Below are 21,838 nucleotides of genomic sequence, written 5' to 3' on the forward strand. Positions count from 1 at the left end.
GAGCCAGAAAAACATCGCAAAATTTTTTAGACTGGAGCGAATGTTTTGAAATATTTCGCGCGGATTCAATATTGCGAATCGATAAATCAGTTGAAAACATCCTCAATTTTTGTCAAAAAGAAAAATGATTTTACAAATTTCGCATGTATATAATTTTGCAAGTCAGCGATCTTACGCGATACTTTGCAAGATTTATCTTCGCGAAAATGCGAAATCAAATCTTGCGAAAATTAAAGTGATATCAACAAGTATCACTTTAAATTTGTTTCGAAAAGATAAAGATAAACCTGAAAACTTAAAGGTCATAAAGGTCAGTGAGTAAAAATTTTCAACAATTTTAGACTTCCAGTACGGTGAACCTTCGAATGCTTTTCTTTTTATAAAACCCATGATAATTTGAGTGCATATATTTTTCTTGTAATTTGGATAATCCACGGAAGGTTTTCAGTCACCTGATGAGTGACAATTTAGAAGTTTTTTAGCTCTAACAAATGACTCCAGCAAAAATTATTAAATGTAAATTTTGAAAACTCAAGGTGTGATCTTTTCATTCCATTGTTCACATCTTCTCCATATCACGATAAATGATTAATTATTTTGGAGAGTGCTGGCCTGTTGGCTTAAAAAATACATTGTAATATTGATGCAACGCGATAAACTCTTAAACATCATAATAAAATTTTTTGTCTGCCAGGTATATTATACTAATTCGGGTGCTCGGCCGGTTGTCTCTCCCGTATTATCATACGAATAATTATCCCCTGGTTGAGGAGCCGGGGATACCGGAGGGGAGAGTCTATCCGTATTCTCATTCTCATCAGAGTTTTCGGTCATTCCGAATTCATTTGGATCGTAAAATTTGAGTTGCGCGTCTGCTACACGAACACTTGAAGCTTTGCTTGGTGTATGTGTCTGGGTATGGCTGTTGGTATCGACGACGTCGCCGTTAGTTGGAGAGCCAGATGCAGGGTCCTCACGTTCGATAGTGACTCCTCCATTAGAGAAACTATGATGTGTTGGAGGTTCAATGTCATACATTGGGTTATTTTTTGGTTTCTTCGGTGATTTAATTGGTGCTGCTTTTTGGTCATATTCGTAAATGGAATTCATTTGTAAATTGTGTGCTTTGTCTTCTGTGAAAAACAAAGAATATTTGAAATATACAGTGAAGCGCCCATAGACTCAAACACTCACAAGGAACAATTTGTTCCATTTATTGAAATTTCGAGATATGAATGTAAGGCATTACAAGGCATTGTCAACTGAAGGGACAATTACACTTACTCGAATTAAGGAGACTTTCGATTTATAGAGGTTCAAGCTAAAAAAGACTCCTCTATAGGATTCTATACCAGGGATGGAATTCTAAACCCTGATTACTCTAATGACGGGGTTCGATGCCTGCGGCGGGACCCAGTCTAGCAGAAAATTTAAAAATATAATATATATTATAATATAATATTTTTATTTTGTTGATGTGATGCTTTTACTCATCAATAGAGAGTGATATGATAGTATATTCTAGTTTCTTAAAAACAATTAGGTTACGGAGTATGCAATGCGACTACTTTGGGTGGTTAAAAAATTAAGGGAATTATAAATAAACGGCGAAATAATGTTTCTAAAACCAAGTCAGTCCGCCACAGTTCTTTGAAAGATATTTGGAGGTGAAATTCAGTATAAAAAATACTTTCAGAAATTCTGGTTAAAGATTAAGTAATGGTTAATGTTAGTATACGCCATTTCACATTCGAAATGGATCATGGGTAATCAGGACTGATTCCGCCTCCATAACGGCTTTCTGTTGGCTAGACGCAAAAATCTTCAAAAACTTTCAAAATGACGATTTGCGACTGTGAAATGGCCTGTTGTGGTTAAGTTAGTTTCTGCCTGGAATCATTATAGAGACTCTGGATAAACATCGAGGGGAAGAGCGAAATATTGCTCCATTGTTAAAAAAAAATCGAGGTACAAGCTTTGCCTGCAAAGAACAAAGGTATCAGATTTTCTGCGGGCAAGTCAGTCGTTTTTCCAGTCTCTATAATAATTCCTCGGCTTCTGTTCTGTTCGTTTTGTTAGGTTAGAGTTAATGACGTTAATGTTAGTCAGCTTGAAAAGCAAAGATTGATAGTATGAATTTAACTCGAATTTTAAATAAAGATTGATCTTTTATTTATGCAACCTCGGCCGCCAAAGGATAAAAACCACCGCAGTAGAAGATTTTTCTAAGCACCATTTCAAAGATGTTTGTTTGTTAATAATAGATCTTATCGGAGTTTTTGATTTTTCTAAAAAAAATAAGCATTGTGGGATTGTTTCGGGAGTATTACAATAGAAATCTCTTAGGAATTCCTCGAGGGAATTCTATTGTAATACTCAAAAAACAATCTCACAATGCATTGCTTTTTTAGAAAAATCAAAAACTCCGATAAGGTCTATCGTTTTATTATCACAAGTACAGGGTGTCCCTAATTAAAGTATCGAGTTTATGCGATTGAGTAGAAAAGTTTGTGTGTGTTATCGCTAAAATATAAGAACGTTCTCCATCACACAGGCTTATTACAAAAGGTAGTTACAACGTATAAGTTAATCGTACTGACAAAGAAAAAAGAAGTAGAGCTTAAAATACAATTTTGTGAACACGCACATAAAACTTTCTACTCATAGTTGTGTTTCGACTCGATACTTTAATTAGGGACACCCTGTATAGCGATACTCCAATATCCCATTCAAAATGCATAACAACCTACGGCTTGTAAACTTCTATGCGGTAAAAACTAAAAAACTCCTAACTTTTGAATCCCCAAAAATGGTATGGTTTATAGAGTTTCGAAGACTAGGTCACGAAATATTTGGGTCAAACGTTTTGCCGACTTAGCCAAAATAAGAATCATTGATCTGAAAGCTGGCTTGGATATATTTAATTTCAAGATGACGGCCTTTTTTGAGTTTTTTTTCCGAAACTATCATGGTGTTGTCATGGTCCTCAAAAAATTTACCCAAATCATACGAATTTAGCTAGGAACGTATAAGAGAAAAGAAACTGCCCTCCCAACAAATGTTATTATCCCCTGGGACCGAGGTTGCTTTTATGATAAAGTAGGTTTAAGGTTTAAGTAGCACTTACTATAGTAGTTGATATTGAAGGAGGATGACTTACTCTTTCGAGAACAAACACAAAATACCAAAACAACGACAATTAATATGATGATAAAACCAACACTACCAACAACTGCAGCGATTAATACCACATCTTCATCGTTCGATTGGTCACCTATTGGGAAGAAAAAGAAGAAAAGGATCAAACTCGAACCCAGTACTTAGTTTGTTCTTTTCTTGATTCTAAAATAACTCACGAAAGGTATGAAAACCTCTTTTACAATCATGGTCGAAATATATTGAGATTTCAGTGTATTTTAACGTCTTTCAGAAATTAAAGTTCGGGCGAGAATTGCACTTCCACTTTTCTTTCATTGAATATTTTGATTTTGGAGGGTCCGGCGGCTTCTAGGCTATATTCCAAGCCTTATTGGAGCAAATTTGAGCTTTTAAATCCTGAGATCCTAAGGTATTAAGTTTCATGTTAAAACTCAACTTTCCGAATGTAGTTGGAAAACTGTACTTAAAAGTCATTCGCAGGGAAATCCCCTTTGTCTCAAATGTTTTGTCAATGATTGTATAAGTCAAACTTAAAGTCTAACCTTGGACAGATCCTCCTTTCGGAGTTTTAGTACTTGTTGGAGTAGTCGTGGAAGGAGCTGCTGTCGTTACGATGTGTGTCACGTTTTTTCGTACCACGGTCGATTTAAATGTTCGATAGGTCGCTTGTAGAGTAATAGAATCAATATCTATGACGTCATTAATGTCGGTTACCGTATGTGTGTAGCCGCTGCTACCGGCAGGTATCGTTACCGTAATGTTCGTCTTGTTACCGTCATTTAAGAAATATTCGATTTCGTACGTCACTTTGGGACACCCGCCCGTATTGATGGGCGTCCATGTTGTGATGAGTTGGTTGTTTTGACGTATAGGTGTTACGGATGTCAGTTCAGGTGTAACTAAAAAGTCATGTAGAGTTATTCAGTGGGTTCAGTGTTGTAGCAAGGAACTTTAATAAAACTTTCTTGGTTGTAAGTAGTCTGTATGCACAAAAGGTGGTAATTAGCCTACTTGAAGGTCTCAAATATAAAGGGGGGGGCGAAATTTCTTCAAAATATAATAAACGCTGGGGCCTAATTGCCGGGGGTTGGAAATTGTACCTCTAAAAACCCCCCAAAATAAAGTAATAATAGACTAAATCAAGGCAGTTGAAAAAAATTAGAAATTAAATTGAAAATAATGATAATTAAAGGGGGTTCCTAATAAGAACGAGGGTGGGGCTGTCCAAAAAATTATGCATTATATATTATAATAACCGGGGAGAGACGTTTATTTGGGACATGCACAAATCTGTGCAGATTTCCCTTCGAGGAAGACGTTACAGCCTTACAAATGATTTTTTTGTTAATTTAATTGACTTGGGAATTTATAAACTCTTTGCTGTTGTCTTTGAAAACCTTGAATATCAATTCGGAAAACGAGTGCTGAAATAAAAAGGTGATTGCTGTAGTAACATAGGGAACAGTTGCTCCTCCATCCACCTACCACAGGAAAGAAAGTGTTAAAAGTCGAAAAAGAAAGGGAAACCGACCTGTAGCGGTAAATTAAGACTCCGGGATATTATGACTTAAAGAGTCCTGATTTGCCGTGAAATTTAGATCGATACTGGAAAATAAGACTCAAACTAAAATTCGTTTTTAAAGGTAGAAGAGTCCTATCTTCTGGTGAAACATGACTTCGCTAATTAAAATCTAATTTAAAGTCTTTCTATTGCTAAAAAACTAATATCGAATAATATCTAAAAAATTCATTTCGTAATTTTCGCGGTTTAAGGAAGGAAAATCTTTAAGGGGTTTAACTTATATGGAATAAATTTGCAATGTGTCAATGGAATAAGAATTAATCGACCTCTATTAAATCCATACTATCCACTAGAATGGTGCAAAAAGCCCTTTATTCAAGTCTTTCGTGAAATTATTTCTTATAACAAAATAGAATTGAAACATTTTTACTGAGTCCTAATTTCCCTCCTCGATTTTAATTCATCGGGCATTTAGGACCCGAAGGGTCTATATTTTCCGAAAATCAGGACTTTAAAGTTCTAATCTCCCGGGTCTTAATTTACCTTGACACCGGTTTAAAAATGTCCGTCCAGCTCGTTCAATAACGTATATTTGCATTTTTGAGGACGGCGGAGTAACTGAAGCGATTTGGACATAACTTATCAAATCGAGTAAGGTAAAATGCTTATTTACAGTCGTTCTCAATCATTCAGGATCTAATCAAATCAAAAGCTAACCGTCCCAGTCACAGAAAAAAAAACACATTTATAAACTCGCTAGTATCAATATAGGACTACTCCTATTGGCCATAGCTTTCTAAATCTACAGTCCTAACAAGCGTAAAGCAACTTCGATTTTGTGGGGATAAATTATTTGAAGACGCTGTATTGCGCCATACTATAGGCCCTTCGTTTTCTTGTTTGAATAGCAGACTTCTAAAGATAAATTTCCTATAAGAAACTTTTTCGCTAGAGGATGAGCAGAAGCCTATTCGTTTACCAGGGTGTGTAAAACGTTAAAAAATCACAAGAGGTTTATTTAACCACGGGAACCACAATGGCTTTTTCTTTTGATAAGAACTGTATCACGTAAAAAGATAACATGCCATCAAAAACAAAATCAGTTAGAAAGAATTTTCTTGCTAGAAACCACAAATTTTAAAACATCTTTGATAGCGGGAAACAACTAAATCACGAAAGATGCAAACGTCTGTAGCGCTGCATGTATCTTTCCTGATCGATGCAAATGGGAATTTTCAACGCCTATAGATAGTTAAAAAGGCCGACATATTTTCAATATCAGGGAGGGTTCCCAACTTCCCAAACGAATTATGTCCTTTAAATAAATTTCTATTTAGCTAAGAAAATCCGTTAAATTTCCATTTAGCTAGGAAAATCCGTTAAATTACCATTTAGCTAGGAAAATCCGTTAAATTACCATTTAGCTAGGAAAATCCGTTAAATTACCATTTAGCTTGGAAAATCTTAAAACTCGACTTATTCTATGGTATCCTACTATCTTAAAATAGTTTAGGGGCCTAATATGAAATATCACTTTCAGCAATATTATAAAACGACCAATGATACTTTTAAATCTGTCCCAAACAGCCTATGTATGGGTCTTACTACACGTTTTTTATAAGAACATCCAAAATTTTTGAAGCCTTCGGATGTTCTTAATTTTTTGAGTTTTAAGCCTAAAAATGTTCTTAACATATGTTCTAATTTTAACCATTTTGTGAGTATTTCTGACCATTTTCCTAAGGAACAGGGTATTTTCGAGTCTACAAAGACTTAAAATGTTCTTAACATGTTCTTAACATTTTGGCCATCGAAGCCTTATGTTCTTATATAGTTTGTTCGTATAAAAAAACGTGTACGTGATGTCAACGTTCATCTAACGTTATAAACGCCATGGACGTTAGATGGATATTGAAACAACGTTTACATTGTAAAGAGATAAACTTACAATCGAGATCGATGATGCTTTCTCCTTTATAATCAACACCAACACCTGTTGCTAAGAAACTCAAAATCGAATTACAATCACTGGGTTTTAAATCTGTCAATTGCATTGTGTAAGTATACTGGTGTTGATTGGTATCACTAGCTGTAATGTTTGTTACTTCAATTATGTCAGGGTTTGACCCGAATGTGTACGTTAGCCGCGGTTGCGGGTTGCCGCACAACGTTAACGGGATATTTATTGGTTTGGCCAGATCGAATTTTGGTGCGGATGGAACCTCGTTTCCACACAGTGTTGGACCACCTGTGAAAGTAATTAGAAAGGATAACATTAAGTGGATACAATTTGGTGCGGAATAATTTTTGCGATTGTCGAAAATTTTGTCGTCGCGAAAATTTTTTTAAATCTGAATTTTTTCCAAAACTTCCAAGAAATATTAAAGAAATTGGGCAAAAAATGGGATCATTCGCAAGCTTTGATCCACGAGAAAATGTTAACGTGAGTGGTCCTAAATCCGACAGGCCTGCCTAATTCCGACCCCCCCCCAAATAACTGTTATGAAAAAAAATTTCATGTTTACAACATTCCCTCTCCAAGTTAAACAATAAACTATTGCAAGAACTCTCAAAACAAAACATCTACAATATGACTATTTTATGTCAAGATATCAATTAATGTGATAAAAAAGTGGGAATTGTAAAAATAATTACCTCTTTATACTAATTACCTTTTTTTCTGAATCCGTTGTTCGTGTTTAAAACGTTAACAAATGTTATTTGATTTAATCTTTTCAGTACTATCAAATCTTTCAGTTTAGTTGACACTTTGGTATCTTCGTTGCGTCACAGCGAAAGGTTTGTTTTTATTTTAGTTTGTATCTTTGAAAGACCCCATCGGAATTAGACAGGGCTGTCGGATTTAGGACCACTCATGGTGGATTTTTTTTAAATTCGCGAATTAAGTCGACGCGAAATTAATCCACCTAAGGTATGTAATGACTCTCAAGATATTGCCCAAAAGTTTTGTTCATTTAGAAACTCAAGCCCTCGGGTTATATATTTTTTGCGAAAGCAAATTGCTGAACTCTCTTTGTATAAACAAGTGAATTTTGGACCAGTTTAAAATGATTTCCATACACGAAGTTTCCTCAAATGAGGGCCAAAGTCTATTAACTCTAGTTTAGACGGCCGACTTTCTGCCCTGCCTATTCTAATTGTTAAAGGTGACAAAAAGTGGGCAGAGATTTGGCAACTAAAATCTTTGTTTGGAAAAGATTGAAATAAGCCATTACATTGACGTCAAAAGAGGGTAATGCATTGACTGCCGAAAAGTATGCCGTCTAAACCAGGCCTTAGATACCTTATAAAGAGTTTAAGAACATTCATCTTGGAGTCCACTCACTTACCTTTGACTATTAGATCAATGTCAGCTTCAGTGACCTTATGGTTTGACGGTAGTTCTGTATAAACCAGAAGTATGTGTATTTTGATATCATCATCATAGTTCAAGTTACCAAGAGTCAATGAAAACTTCCCTGCCGTGGAATTAAAGGCTGTCGTAATACGCCCTTTAAATCTTGAGGCGTCCTTAGGCTAAAAATAAATGTTGGAAACAAATTCAATTTTTACAAAAAAAAGGGGTATTAAATTGGCATAGTTGGCAGGTACGTTTGTTGTTAGATAGGTTTTGAGCCTTTTGTTATTTTAAAAAGGTTTGGGTTCCATTCTGCAAGGGCTGAGAGACGTCTGCTTTTGTGACAGCTGATATTTGGCGTTGTTCTGCCCTGGTAAAACTCGAATTCTCGCCTTTTATGCAGAAATTCGAAGCGAGTTGATAATGTATTGAAAAATGCTAGTACCCAGTGGTCAAAGCAACGTCATTTGCCAGAAACGAAAAATGGATTTTACGCAGAACAAATTATCATTTTTTCTTAAAATTCTATAGACGATGTTATCGTCCGTTACATATGGCGTTATGGCGGTATACGGAAAAAAAATCGGCGGGAGAATTTTGAAGAAACGGCTTGCAACAAAAAAACCCGTTTGTGAATTTTCTTCGCTCTGTGCTTTTTTTATAGCATAGTTTAAAACTTTTAGAGAATTATTCAGAATTTTATTGAGATGGACAATCCAGAAACGAAATAAATTTTAACACTAAGCCATACCGTAAATCCTGTATCAGATCCATCTGCAATCCTAAAGATGATATCGGTAGATATTCGATGTTCCACAATCAATGACTTGATTTTTCCGCCAGCTTCGGTATTATTGTTTCCAAAGTCTACAATGATATCAAAGGTGACAGATTGCTTGAACATGCCAGTGATGTTGGATGGAACTTGTAGAATTTGACCATGGTGCACTGAAACAAGAAGAGAAATACCAAAATGACTTGGAATGGGTTTACTCATAGTCCTTATCAAAACACTGGTCTTTAAACTGTTTTAACTTTTTGTTAGCTTTGTTATCACGTTACAAAGTACTCCTCTTGGGATTGGTTTAAGATTTAATCACATGATCAAAAAGTGAGCCAAACAAACTAATAATTTCTCAACGCAAGTTCAAGTAAGAAACAATGGAAAGAAACAAAAGGCCTCCAAACTGGGGTTTTTTATACGGAGTATGGTTTACTACAAACTTTTATAGACATTTCAATTTCCGTTACGTTTTTTCTGACCCACTCGGTAATAGCCTTTTTTCATAGGATTCGTGTTTTTAGTACTTTACATGTTATTATTCCACGTCATTTGCAGTAATCAACTTTTTATGGTTGAACACTATTTTGCGAATTGAAATATTAAGTGAATAAATTTTGGCAGGGATGAAATTTGGCGAATTTTGACAAAATTCGCCAAATTAAATCCTAGCCTGATTACGTACGCATTCAAAACGTTCAGTAAAGATATTTAATACGAGATATTTCGGCTTTTGACGTTCTCAACGTATATTCGTGATATTCATGGCGTAATGTATTTCACGGAAGAGCCCAAATTAGTCCGGACCTTTGTCACTAGTTTTATTGTTTACATTCAAGTGGCAGACACCGGGTCTTTTTTGGGTGCTTCCGTATAAAACATTACGTCATGAATATCAGGGATTCTAGCAAAAGGATCCAAGCATTTCAGATTTATACTGGTAGCAAGTTTAACTGTGTAAATAAATACACCCCTGTCTCACAGCCCCGGTGGAACTTTTTCTTCAGTGGGGATAAAAATCTCTATCGTAATCCCAATGGGGATAGAAATTTTATTGTTTCAAGGTTAAAAAATCCAGTGGGGATGGGTTTGAAGTGCACTGATTTTCTAGTGGGGATGAAATCAAAGTCAATTTCTCAGTGGGGACAAAATTTTAGTCAAATTTTCCAGTGGGGATGGGGTCCCAGTGGGTCTGCGACACAGGGGTGTATAAATTCATGCATACCTCTCCAAATAGTCACCAAGATAATTAGTTTGAAAAGTTTTTCCATCATTTATTTCTGCAAGAAGAAAAAAATTATTAAAAAGTCTATTTTTTTAGGTTATAATGGTAACGCCCAGAACGTCTCTCTAACGTTAGTTGGACGTTGATACGTGATATGCCAGCGCATCCACTGACATGATTAACAAACCCTTTAACAGCTAGCTCCCCTTATAATATATTTCGACTCTTTATCTAACTCGAAGAAAATTTTCTGTCCCGTTCATGAATATCGATTCTGAGAGAGTCAACTGAATGAATATTTATAATGAACGAAATAAAAACATTCTAAACGTAATATATATACTCCGATATACCTCAAAATCAATGTCTTACAATTTATGTATTTAAGGTTGTCAATTCACATTCGACTCAGTCAAAATCTGATTTTTTTATCAATCAGTTTTATGATAGACTGATGTTCATACATATAATGGAATGAGATTAGTCAGAGTGAGTGACTTCTATTGTAATTTTAAAAACATAAAAATCCCTTTATTGTCAATAATTGGCTTGATTATCAATTATATTAAACAACATAATAATATACAAAAGATATTAAACTTTTTATAAGAAACATAAAGTGTACTATATCCTTCCTTGCTATCGATGAAAAAGGAAATATGATTTTTAAGATTATAAGGCCCCTTATATGAACAGTTTGAAAAATAAGTGGTAGAAGTTTTTCAATAAAATATGAACTAGAAGAGACTCCTTAAGAAGAAACAAAATAAAAGTCGAACAGTATTATGAATCTTTGCTACCCTTTTTAAGACTTTGAGGACTCTGAAAAACCCGATTTCTTAAGGAAAATGAACAAAATACTCACAAAATGGGGAAAATAAGAACATGCTCAGAACATTATGACCTAAAACTCGAAAAGTTAAGAACATCCAAAGGCTTCAAAAATTTCGGATGTTCTCATAAAAAAAACGCGTATGCTGAAAAAATTACAATTAAAAAGGTATGTTAACTTTGACAGATAAAATTTGTCTAAAAATGACACGTGACTGACAACATAATAGTCATTTTAGGTTGAAAAATGTCATCGAAAGTAAAGAAATTTCGCTTGGAAATAAGCAGAGGAAACTGGATTGCACTTTCAAAAAAAAATGATTAAGACATTAGACGTTTTTTTATAAGAACATGCAAAATTTTCAAAGCCTTCGGATGTTCTTAACTTTTTGAGTTTTAAGCCTAGAAATGTTCTTACATGTTCTTATTTTGACCATTTTGTGAATATTTTTGACCATTTTCCTAAGAAATAGGGTGTTTTTGAGTCCACAAAGCCTTAAAATGTTCTTAACTTGTTCTGAGCACTTTGGCTAGCGAATATAGTTTGTTCTTATAAAAAAAACGTGTATGCCCAATGAAAAGTCAGGACATTTCTCATCGTAGCATAAATTATGCAAAATATTATATATTGACATGAAAATCATAATATCATAACTTTAAAATATAGACTGATTTTTCACCAGGAATTTCTCCGTGAATAACGATTTTAAGGGGACCCATGCAGAAACAATCAGGATATCAAACATCCCTTGACAGAAAGAAAAAATAACTAAAATTTTCTAAAAAAGGTTATACACCATAGCTCGTTCACGCTGATTTCTGACTGTTAATCTTGTTAAAAAAAATCAACTTTTGATAAACATATTTTAATTGATATTAAACGTTATATTTTGCTTACAACTAAAGAATTTGTGCCTCAACTTAGCCAGTATATCGGTACTTGATTAACCCCTGTCTCGTATTCTTTCCATCCTATCTAAAAATATCCCAACGCCCCTGTTTCAGGATTCTGATAAAACAATCGGAAAGGATTATCTCTTCTGCTTTCGCTGGTCATAAAAATGTCTAGCTGCAACAAGTAGAAATAGCAACTGACTAATCAAAGGGATTATAGATGGTTTGAGATACTTGGAATGTGGATCCTGAGCAAAATCTCAATATATCATTACCAAACTATTTTCAGTCAAGATATTCAACCCATTTAAGGCCATTCAAGCCACAAGCTTTAGACTTTTAGCACGAAAGGTTTTAGTCAGGACCACAGATAGACTGGATAATGCACGGGATTTCTTCCATTCTGCCTTTGTCTTCCATCTTTTGTATATTTGAGTTTGTTTTTTTAGTGTATATGCGAAACCGATATTTTTGATTTTTCTAAAAAAGCGATGCATTGTGGGATTGTTTCGAGTGTATTACAATAGAAATCTCTTAGGAATTCCTCGAGGGAATTATATTGTAATACACTCGAAACAATCCCACAATGCATCGCTTTTTTAGAAAAATCAAAAACTCCGATAAGTTCTATTGTAAAGTAATACGTAGACTGGAGTCGTTTATAATGCGTGTAATACAGTAGTATAGGCGTTATATGATAATACGATTATTGTTACGGGATTTAGTTTGTATAAAATTGTTCCCTCTATTACTTTTTGCTTTATTTCTTCTATATCTGAATTAGTCGTCTAGCTTACTAGACTAGACCACAGAAGGTTTCTGCTGGTCATATTTCTCAAACCATCTGATGATCTCTTTAAGTTTTATCTGCTAAACCTGAAAAAGTTAAAAGGTTAAAAATTGATACAATCGATCCACAAATCGATCCACAGCTGGAACCCTTTCTAGTCTATAGTATTTACCTTTCAACCGTAGGATGGCTAAACTTTATCATTCTTTACAAAATTTTCCGATTGCCATTTCACAACATAAAAAGACCCAACACTCCGAGAAAGTAAAAAAGTGACTTTAATTGTTAGGTTCCAAGGTCGCAGTGTTTTGTTGTCCTTGCATTTGTACGCAGTGGGGAAAATTATTTTTGCTGATATGCCTCGAAAAACAGTGGAAAGAAATACGCCATCGGAATGTTTTTCTATCTACGGTGACTCTCGAGCAATTACTCAGTGGCAGCTCTAAGGGTGCTTCAAAATTAATGACATAGGGTGTTTCTTTTTTTTAACCATATTCCTTATAAGGAGATGACTACTCCCCTTAATAAATTTTTAACCCTTTGTTGATCCCCCACTGAATTTCTTACGTCTTGTTTGCGAAAGAGTTATTGGGACTCTAAAATGCTACACAGATGTCAAAATGAAGTAAACAACCTTTAAAACCTTTATTTTCTTCCAGGCCAACCAACTTCAAACCCCTAAAAACGTATTCATATCTTTATTTCATCGATAAGATTTGTATAACAAAAAAAATCTATAGAGACTACTTCGCATCACTTAACACTAATGCAGTAATAGCGAGGTGGTATTTCATATTTTCAAGTATAAGTGAGTTCAATAAAAAAGGTATTTCGTGTAATGCAAAAAAATCAGATAGAGGAATTTTTCTTTTATAACTTTTATAGCATTAATAAAAGTCGATTTTATTCGACGTTTTTGATAAGCAACTTTCTTTAACAAGTAATTGTTCACAATGTTCTTTTGAAAAACAAACAAACAATTAAACGTTTAACTCTTCTAATTCTTTCTTTTATTCAAATCTTTGCAGGGGTTCATTAAAGATCACTTCATGCCTTGAATCATTTTCTAATTCGATGAAAAAATTATTTTTAATATTTGGTACCATGAACATCGAATTTATCGAGTTTCTGCGAGAGAGAGATAAAATCGATGAAACTTTGTCACCCTTAGAGAGACTTGGGAAGCTCAAAACCCTCTTTCCGGGTCGTTCTCGGATACCCAGCACCTATTCTTATTTTGCCTCTGTCCCCCGGGATCTTGGTATAATCAGTACTTCTAACTCTTTCTGGCACACAAGATTCGTACTGTGCTTATCAAAAGAGAAACTCACTCAATTAAACTGTCTGTCTTTTCTGATGTCACATATGACAGAACTTGATAATCGATTACAATAAATTCATCAAATGCAATTAAAAACTAGAAAAATATCGAGAAAGAATTTTGTATAATAGAAGGTAGTTCCTTACCCCTTATCTACCCACGTATTATCATGTTTTTGTGTATGTATCGCACTATAAAACTAATACTCCTTCTCACAGACCCAGTAGAATTTTTTGAAAAAGATTTTGAGAAGAGGTATTAGTTTTAAAGAGTCTTTAAGTGGGGGTAACAATAATAGGTATTTTTCTTTATACCTCTATGCTCAAACAGAGCAAAGTTACCCCACAGAGCAAGTTTACCCCCACAAAAGGCAAATTTTGTAGATTTTTCACTACCCCCCGGACACTCCATCCTCCAACCCCCCCCCCATGTACGAACATTTTCTGGAAGAGCCAAATGTAGTTAATAGATCTGTGATCTGGTAAAGCTAAAGAGATTCCACTTTAAAGGGGGGTTTCAGGGGGTACCCGATTCCGCAATTACGCCATTTTTTTCTCAAATTTCCGTCAAACCGTCTAAAATTGAACCAAAATTCCGCCACCGAAAATTCCTTTGAAATTTTTGTCAAAAATTCAATTCCGAAATTCCGCAAAACTTTTTGCTAAATTCCGTTCTTCTGCATTAAAATTGTCTAATTTTCCGTCTCCGTCGGAAAACCCAATTTCCGTAATTCCGTCTAAATTTTCGCCAAATTCCGCCACTCCGTCCGAAAAAAGGGCCCATTCCGCTCCTCCGCCAAACATGAAACCCCCCTTTAATAATCACCTATTTATTTCAAGTGAACTGGAACCATGTTGAATCATTTGTACCTAATCAATATAACCAGTTCTTCAAAATAATTCAACCTGTGAGCTTTGGAAGCCCCCCCCCCAAGTTTCCCAACATTCCCAGAACAATGCCAAGCAAAAAATGTCTACAAGACTTTATAAGTTTATATTTAGAATTAAGATTTTGACCGCAATTATTTCAAGCGAAAGGTTTTCATTTTGTTCCCCAATCTCCTCCAAAAAGAGTTATGTATATATTTTCGAAGATTTATTAAATTCTGTTGAATGTTTTTTTTAAAGCCAACCTACACTTATTTTCCTCATATGTTTTTTTGGCTATTTTTGAAATTGAAAATGAATTGTTCAATAAATAAAAACAATTTTCTTTTCTTTCCATCCATCAGTATTTCGGGAAAAATGGGGACCTAACAGGGGGCCTTGTTTATTATAATCTGTTTATTTATTCATAGCCATGGAAATTGATAAGATTCCGATTTCTATTCCGTTTTATAAAAATTCGGAATAGAAGAGTGATAATTAAAAAGTTGAAAATGAACAAAAAAACAAAACAGATCAACCAGTCTGAAAAGGGTTACAGAAATTTTCCAGTAAAAAAAGACAAAAAAACCATACCAACATAATGATTGTGGTAATTTGTATCCCGGTGAGAAATATACCCCGAAATTACAAATAATCAGAAAGAAAACTAGACCAGGTAACAAAGACATCTACAAAATTGCCGGTAAGTATATGTTTGCTTAATAATCTTACCTTAATCGCTTTCCTAGTTAGTTAAATTGCGTTTTACAGCGTAATAAAAAGTGGTTTTCATCTAACAGACTAGCACAAAGTCTGAATCGCAGGTCCCTACAAAACCGTAGATAGTATATCTATACGGAACACGAATCTGTTTTTAGTGGATGTCAGAAGTCTAGAAAGAAACTAGACTATGCTATAGTCTAAGACGAGTTTCATCTAAGAGGAACAAACGTGAAGACGGGAATCTTTTTCGGGGGGTGGCTGTTGTCTTAAACACAGGCTCTATCCGCCGCGCAACATATTACGTTTTATAATATACAAACTATGTTATATCATAGTAATATATTATACGGACGATAGCATCGTCTAGAAAGAAACGATATCCCCATTGGCATAAATCAACATCCTGTAGCTATATATCGAAATCCCAGGGAATCAAAACTCACTTAAATCGGGAAATAAATTACTCTTAGGTTCCAAAAAAACGGCCCCCCCCCCGCTTGTTAATTTTTCGAAAATTTTCCAACCCCCCCCCCCGGACCTTATTAGGACCCCCCCGTTTATTAATCTCTAAGAATATTTTCAGCTGTCAAAGAGAAGGCCCCTTATTTTGCTCTAAAAAGCCTGATTTTAGCCTACTTTTACCTTATTTTTGGGTTTCAGAAGTACAATTTCCAACCCCCGGCAATTAGGTCCCCCCCGTTTATTAAAATCTAGAAAATTTTCCACCTCCCCCCCCGTTTATTCGAATCCCCCCGTTTATTTGGAACCTAAGAGTATCAAGGAGACAACCATATTTAGAAAAATATAGAACTAGATAAGCCAAAATTTAGCGATTAGATACATCTTTTAGATTTAAAGACTACATGAACAGTATCTATACTCGATATTTTCCTCGCCACTTGGAACTAAAAATGTTTTTGAAGTTTGAAGATTGATGCAAAATATCATAAAAACCAAAGATCATTACACTGTACTGTAAGTTACAGTATAGTAAAATTAGAAATTAGTTTTTATAAGAACAAACTATATAAAAACACAAGGCTTTGATGGCCAAAATGTTAACGACAAGTTAAGAACATTTTAAGGCTTTGAAGGCTCTGTTCATAGGAAAATGGACAAAATACTCAAAAAATGGCGAAAATAAGAACATGCTAGGAACATTTTTAGGCTTAAGAGTCAAAAAGTTAAGAACATCCCATGGCTTCAAAAATTTTGGATGTTCTTATAAAAAAATGTATGACGTGATCCTAGGAGAAGAAAATTCTATTGCCACAGCATGCGGAACAAAGTCGGTTGATTGAAATCACGGGTCGAATCCGGTGTGTTTCAATGAAAACATAATTTGTGAAAGATTCCCATTTAAAGCAAAAACATGCTTAGCATATTTGAAATGTTTAAAAGTTCCTTAGTCTGTTTGGAGACCAAGAAGACATCAGTCATTAATTTTCAAATGTTTTGTTCGTTGTATGTAGCAGAGCTTTTCACGAAATTCTTTAGGAAGCGCCATGGTGAAAACTATAGCGCATGCGTACTTTGTCAAATCAATAGGTGTTGTCTTATAAACACAATGCACCGTTTGATTAAACCAAGTATTTTAGAAAACTACAGTGGAGTCTCCATAACTCGAACACGTGCGCACGCACGCAACTTATTCGAGTTATGGAGATTGGTTTATAAGGCATTGTTAATTGCACGGGCAAGAAAACTTTGATGCAGAATTTAAGTTGGCGGTTAAATTAAGCATGAGTTCAATTTCTTCAAAGGGAGGATACAAATTTATTTACAATATATTTGTTTAGGCCTCACATTTCCAATCTAGTAGGGTTGGTCATGTAGATCCAGAATTGTTACATCCCCTTCTCACAGACCCGGTAGGATTTTTTTCAGTCAGTGGGGATAAAGATAAGGACTGAAACTCGATAGGGATTGATATTCCCATGTTTTTAATGGCTGGTAATTTGAATTCCATTGTTTCAGATAAGAAAATTCAGTGAGGATGGGAAAAATAGCATAATATTTTGTAGTGAAGATTGGTTTATTTGATTACTTTCAGTGAGGACAGAAATTGGAGGATAATTTTCCACTGGGGACGATATTTTGGCCAAATTTTCCAGTGGGAAGGGTTCCAGTGGGTCTGTGAGAAGGGGGTGTATTGTTGTAAGGAACGTACATAATGACTTTTTTATATTGTATATATATTATTTCATAAAGAAGAAACAAATTGGAAAGAAGAATTTAGAAACCACCGGATCCAGGGTTGTTGTCGACACATCGTTTGGTGATGAAGCTTGATCGGACACAGTCTAATCCTGGTCGGCATCCACAGGCTAATTTGCTCTACAAAACAGAAGAGAAAATTAAATATTGAATAATAGGATAACAATGAACTACGGTGTTGTTCTGTACAAAAAGGAGCCTGATCTAATGTTTATATTCTCTATGTTTTCCAATGCTTGTCAAAACCGTGGCTAAAATTTCGAATTAAAATAAGATTGGAATGATAGAAGTTCGAATTAGTGAGAGTCCACTGAATATTGCGATACACAGGCTGCAAACTGTCTGAAGACAAATTACGCTTTTACTCGAAACTTATAATGTGCTTGACATTTATATCTGAGTGGTTCGAATTTATTGACACTAATAAAGTTTATCAGCTGTAAGTTGTGTAAGTAACATGGGAATATAAAAAATCACATGAACTTTTCCGAGTACTGTAATCACATGTTTTGACTGCATTGATATAATTTTGCAACCCGTGTATTTAAAAAGAAACAGGATTTATTTGTTACAGTATGATGGACTTACTCGGATGGTGCAGAGTCCTCCTTCTTCGACGTAATCGGAACAGATTCCAACTTTGGTACAACAAGCATTTTCGTCACAGTCTGAGTCTCTGGAACAGAACTGAATGAAGAAAAAATTGGAAAAGATTGGAGTTTTTAAAATTCATCAGATTCCAAATCAATCACAATTGGAGTCAAAGAAAATTTAGAACTTATTTATGTCCTCTCCCTCTTCAAGACCCGTTTAATCTTGATCACAACTAACGGTTTTAGTAATAATATTCATTCGTCTCGTGTTTTTTTATAAGAACAAAATATATTAGAAAATAAGGCTTCGATGGTCAAAATATTATAAGAATAAGTTAAGAACATTTGAAGGTCTTACGGACTGTAAAATACCCAATTTTATAGGAAATTGCACAAATACACTCATAAAATTGTGAAAATAAGAAAATTATTAGGCTTAAACCTCAAAAAATTAGGAACACCCAAAAGACTTCAAAAATGTTGGATGTTCTTATAAAAAAACTAGATTGAGGAAAAGGAACAAATTGTTCAAAAACTTACAAAGTCTTGTTGGACTTCTGATGCGACGACGGCAAAAAGAGCGACGGCAATGATGAAGAGCTTCATGGTGATGTGATGTGAGAAATACACGAAAATGTGATTAACTCAAGAGGAAAGATTATGATTTGAAATGGATGATTGAAGAGAGAAATGACCTTTTTATAGGGATGAAAATAACATTAGAACGGGGGTTAATGTACGCGGTTGTGAAATGTGTTGAAATTAAAAATGTAAATATTAAATTAACTTATAGCAAGAAAATTTGAAGAAAATCAAATATTTAGACAACGGTCTGAAACAATCTCATTTTCAATTATGCATTTTCTCAAATTCCATGAAATGTTGAAGATTTACCTTGCCACCCTCTTTAAAGAAATATGGTATCCACCATTTTAGATCAAGTTTTTATAAAAGTTCAAAAGAGAAAGAAATCGTACTGAGTCCTTGAAAGGACAATACATTATGGAAACACTTTACCAAAAAAAAAAGGGAATATTATTACAAAAATTTTTACAAATAATCTTTTTTCGAAGCTTCACGAACTAAAGGCCCACTAGTTTGCGTGAATGGACTTTTTCAATGCATCACGTGAAAATTTACTCCGCCCCAGACTCTGTTTTCAAATTATCCCGCATTCTAACAGTCAGGAGTAATGCCTTAAACAAGGCGTATACCTTGTTCAAGTAAGAATTCCAAATTTCTATTGTTTAATACTTCCTATTTAGGAAGTAGTGGGATTATTTCCCAAACTAGGAAAAAGGGCATTTCTCGTCTATACCATTGAAAAAAGCACGAAAAACTGAATTCCCATGGTGATTTTTAGAAAATTCTACAGCCGGAATTGATCACAATCGTCAATATTAATAAAGCAACATTAAAGTCCAGTCTACACGAAACGAAAATCAGCTTTTTAAAGGAAGAGCTTTACACAAAAAATACAAAACAATTCAAAATGGTACCCTAGCCAGATTTAAAAATACCTTGAACAAGGTACCCCTACCTTAAACAAGGTATATGCATGTACCTTGTTTAAGGTACATCCTAAACAAGGTATACGCCTTGTTTAAGGTATTACTCCTGACTGTCTAAACTACTCCCGATTTAGTGAGCAACTTCCATGAAAATTACTGCGAGTATCACAATGACTGAATATACAATCCGATAGCGAATCGAGGTATAATTCATCAAGAACAAAAGTATTCTCGGCAAAGTCTTCGGAATACCGTAAGGGTAATATTTGGGAGTGCTTTTTCAAAGCATTGAAATGAGTTTTATAGAAATCGCTTCGGTCAGTTTAGGCACGAAAATTAATCACATGATTAAAAAGTGAGCAAAGCAAACAAAGTTCTCAACGTAATTACACCCCTGTCTCAGTGCCCCAGTAGAACATTTTCCCTCAGTGGGGATGAAAAAAATTTCTATCAAAATGCCAATGGAGATAAAAAATCTATTGTTTCCGGCTCGAAAATTCCAGTGGGGATGGTTTTGGAGTGCATTTTTTTACATTCAGTTTTCAATGAGGATAAAATCATAGAGCAATTTCGCAGTGGGGTTGAAATTGTAGGATATTTTTTCCACCGGGGATGATTTTTTGGCCTATTTTTCAACCGGGGTGGGGGGGGGTGGTCTACCGGATCTGTGACACAGGGGGTGTAATTTAAAGTTAGAAACAATAGAAAGAAGCAAGGCTTCCAGACAGGGGTTTTTACACAGACTATGCTTTTAAGAATTGTAATGATTTTTATCGATATGGCAATACAAGCTCTACATCTCAGATTCTTTTCAGGGTATTTTTTCATAATTACGCTATAAACTGTTATTGCTGACAAATCAAACAAATCTACTTTAGGCGTACAAACTTTCGCGAGCAGAAACTTTCGCGATTTTCGCGAATTTTGGCCCTTTTCGCGAAAGTAAATGTCTTTAAAAATTCTAGGAAGGGCCATTCGCGAAAGTTTATTTTTCTTGACAAAATAGATAATTTGTAAATCTTCAAACTTTGAATAAAATGTAACTTTTATGGCACTTTTTAGCCTGCTATAAGACTAATAAGTCAAAGGACAAATGTTTCAAGCCAATCCAAGAAGTATTTGTCTCTCTAAGCCATTTTTTCATGTGAAAATTCTCAATTCTACGTCTTGAATTCTTTATGCTCGCGAAATATATTTTTCCGTTAAATTCGTGAAAGTAAATGTCGTGAATTTCGCGATTTTTCGTCCTCGCAAAAGTTTCTGCGCCTAAAGTATATTGTTTTGAGATCACAGCTTTATTTCAAAGAAATCCCCATTTCGGTTAAATCCCCATGCTGGGGTAAAATTCACTGACTTTTCCGGAATAATTCCGTTGTGTTCCCGGCATAACCGGTCTAAGTTTTCGAAAGATTTTCTTTCGGATGACGGTGTATGTCTTGCATCGAGTTAAAAAACTGGCTAACTTTCCAAAGTTCATTTTTCAACTAGTCCGAGTCTTTTTCCGGTAGAAATTGGCAGTCGAGTCTTTCTCTGGGAAGTGCGATCTTCCTCGATACAACGATAAAAGTTAAATCATAAAGTAAAAAAAAGAAACAATACAATACATGATTCTAAAACGTGTCATTCTGTCAATCGAAATGACCCCCTGAATAAAAAAAAGTTACTTAATACCTTTGGGTAAGCTGGTCAGGTGTACTAACATTATGATTGAGAAATAGAATTTGTAATAGTTTGCTTTTAATATTATTAGACAGGGCTATTAAAATTCTGAGAGACAAAAAGTATCGATTTCAGCTCTTCAAATATTTTCAAAATTCTTGATAAAAGTAAAGAAAATGTAACAGTTTAAAAAAAGATTTGCTCTTCGGCTTTTCGCGGAAAATATAATCTCAGTCAACTCTCTCTAATTCGAATCTCTATAATTCCTATCTTTCTTATAGTTCAAACTAAAAGTCAGTCCTTTCAGTTGGAAAGTCGTCTAAAATGCTCTCTGTAACTCAATCTTTTCTTCTATTTAGATTCCACGTAAGGCGAGTACAGCATTTGG

At 34.7% G+C, this 21,838-nt stretch overlaps 1 protein-coding gene across 3 annotated transcripts; it reads right to left on the reverse strand.

The window, feature by feature from the left end:
• Positions 1–517: 517 nt before the first annotated feature.
• Positions 518–10,477, reverse strand: LOC136803019 (uncharacterized). Of its 3 annotated transcripts, none has more exons than XM_067059767.1 (8): positions 10,399–10,477; positions 10,046–10,100; positions 8,791–8,987; positions 8,032–8,218; positions 6,630–6,929; positions 3,702–4,058; positions 3,128–3,274; positions 518–1,133 (listed from the first exon to the last, which is right to left on the reverse strand). In XM_067059767.1, exons 2-8 carry the CDS (start codon positions 10,092–10,094, stop codon positions 700–702), a joined length of 1,671 nt encoding a protein of 556 aa, XP_066915868.1. In that variant the 5' UTR covers positions 10,095–10,100; positions 10,399–10,477; the 3' UTR covers positions 518–699. The 3 variants fall into 3 exon arrangements, with proteins under 3 accessions (XP_066915868.1, XP_066915870.1, XP_066915869.1); XM_067059769.1 differs by having other exon boundaries at positions 3,161–3,274; positions 10,399–10,476; XM_067059768.1 differs by having other exon boundaries at positions 10,418–10,472.
• Positions 10,478–21,838: the final 11,361 nt, after the last annotated feature.

This window comes from Clytia hemisphaerica, unplaced genomic scaffold (genome assembly GCF_902728285.1).
Source record: "Clytia hemisphaerica strain Z4C2 unplaced genomic scaffold, Clytia hemisphaerica genome assembly, whole genome shotgun sequence".
Taxonomy (NCBI): domain Eukaryota; kingdom Metazoa; phylum Cnidaria; class Hydrozoa; order Leptothecata; family Clytiidae; genus Clytia; species Clytia hemisphaerica.

What these genes read in the sequence shown, in the direction of transcription:
- LOC136803019 (XM_067059767.1), bottom strand. Translation starts at nt 10,094, where the DNA reads ATGATGGAAAAACTTTTCAAACTAATTATCTTGGTGACTATTTGGAGA. An exon ending in GATCTGATACAGGATTTACG is followed by an intron (nt 8,219 to 8,790) that starts GTATGGCTTAGT and finishes ATTTATTTTTAG; the next exon opens with CCTAAGGACGCCTCAAGATT. An exon ending in CTTCAATATCAACTACTATA is followed by an intron (nt 1,134 to 3,127) that starts GTAAGTGCTACT and finishes TGTTTTTCACAG; the next exon opens with AAGACAAAGCACACAATTTA.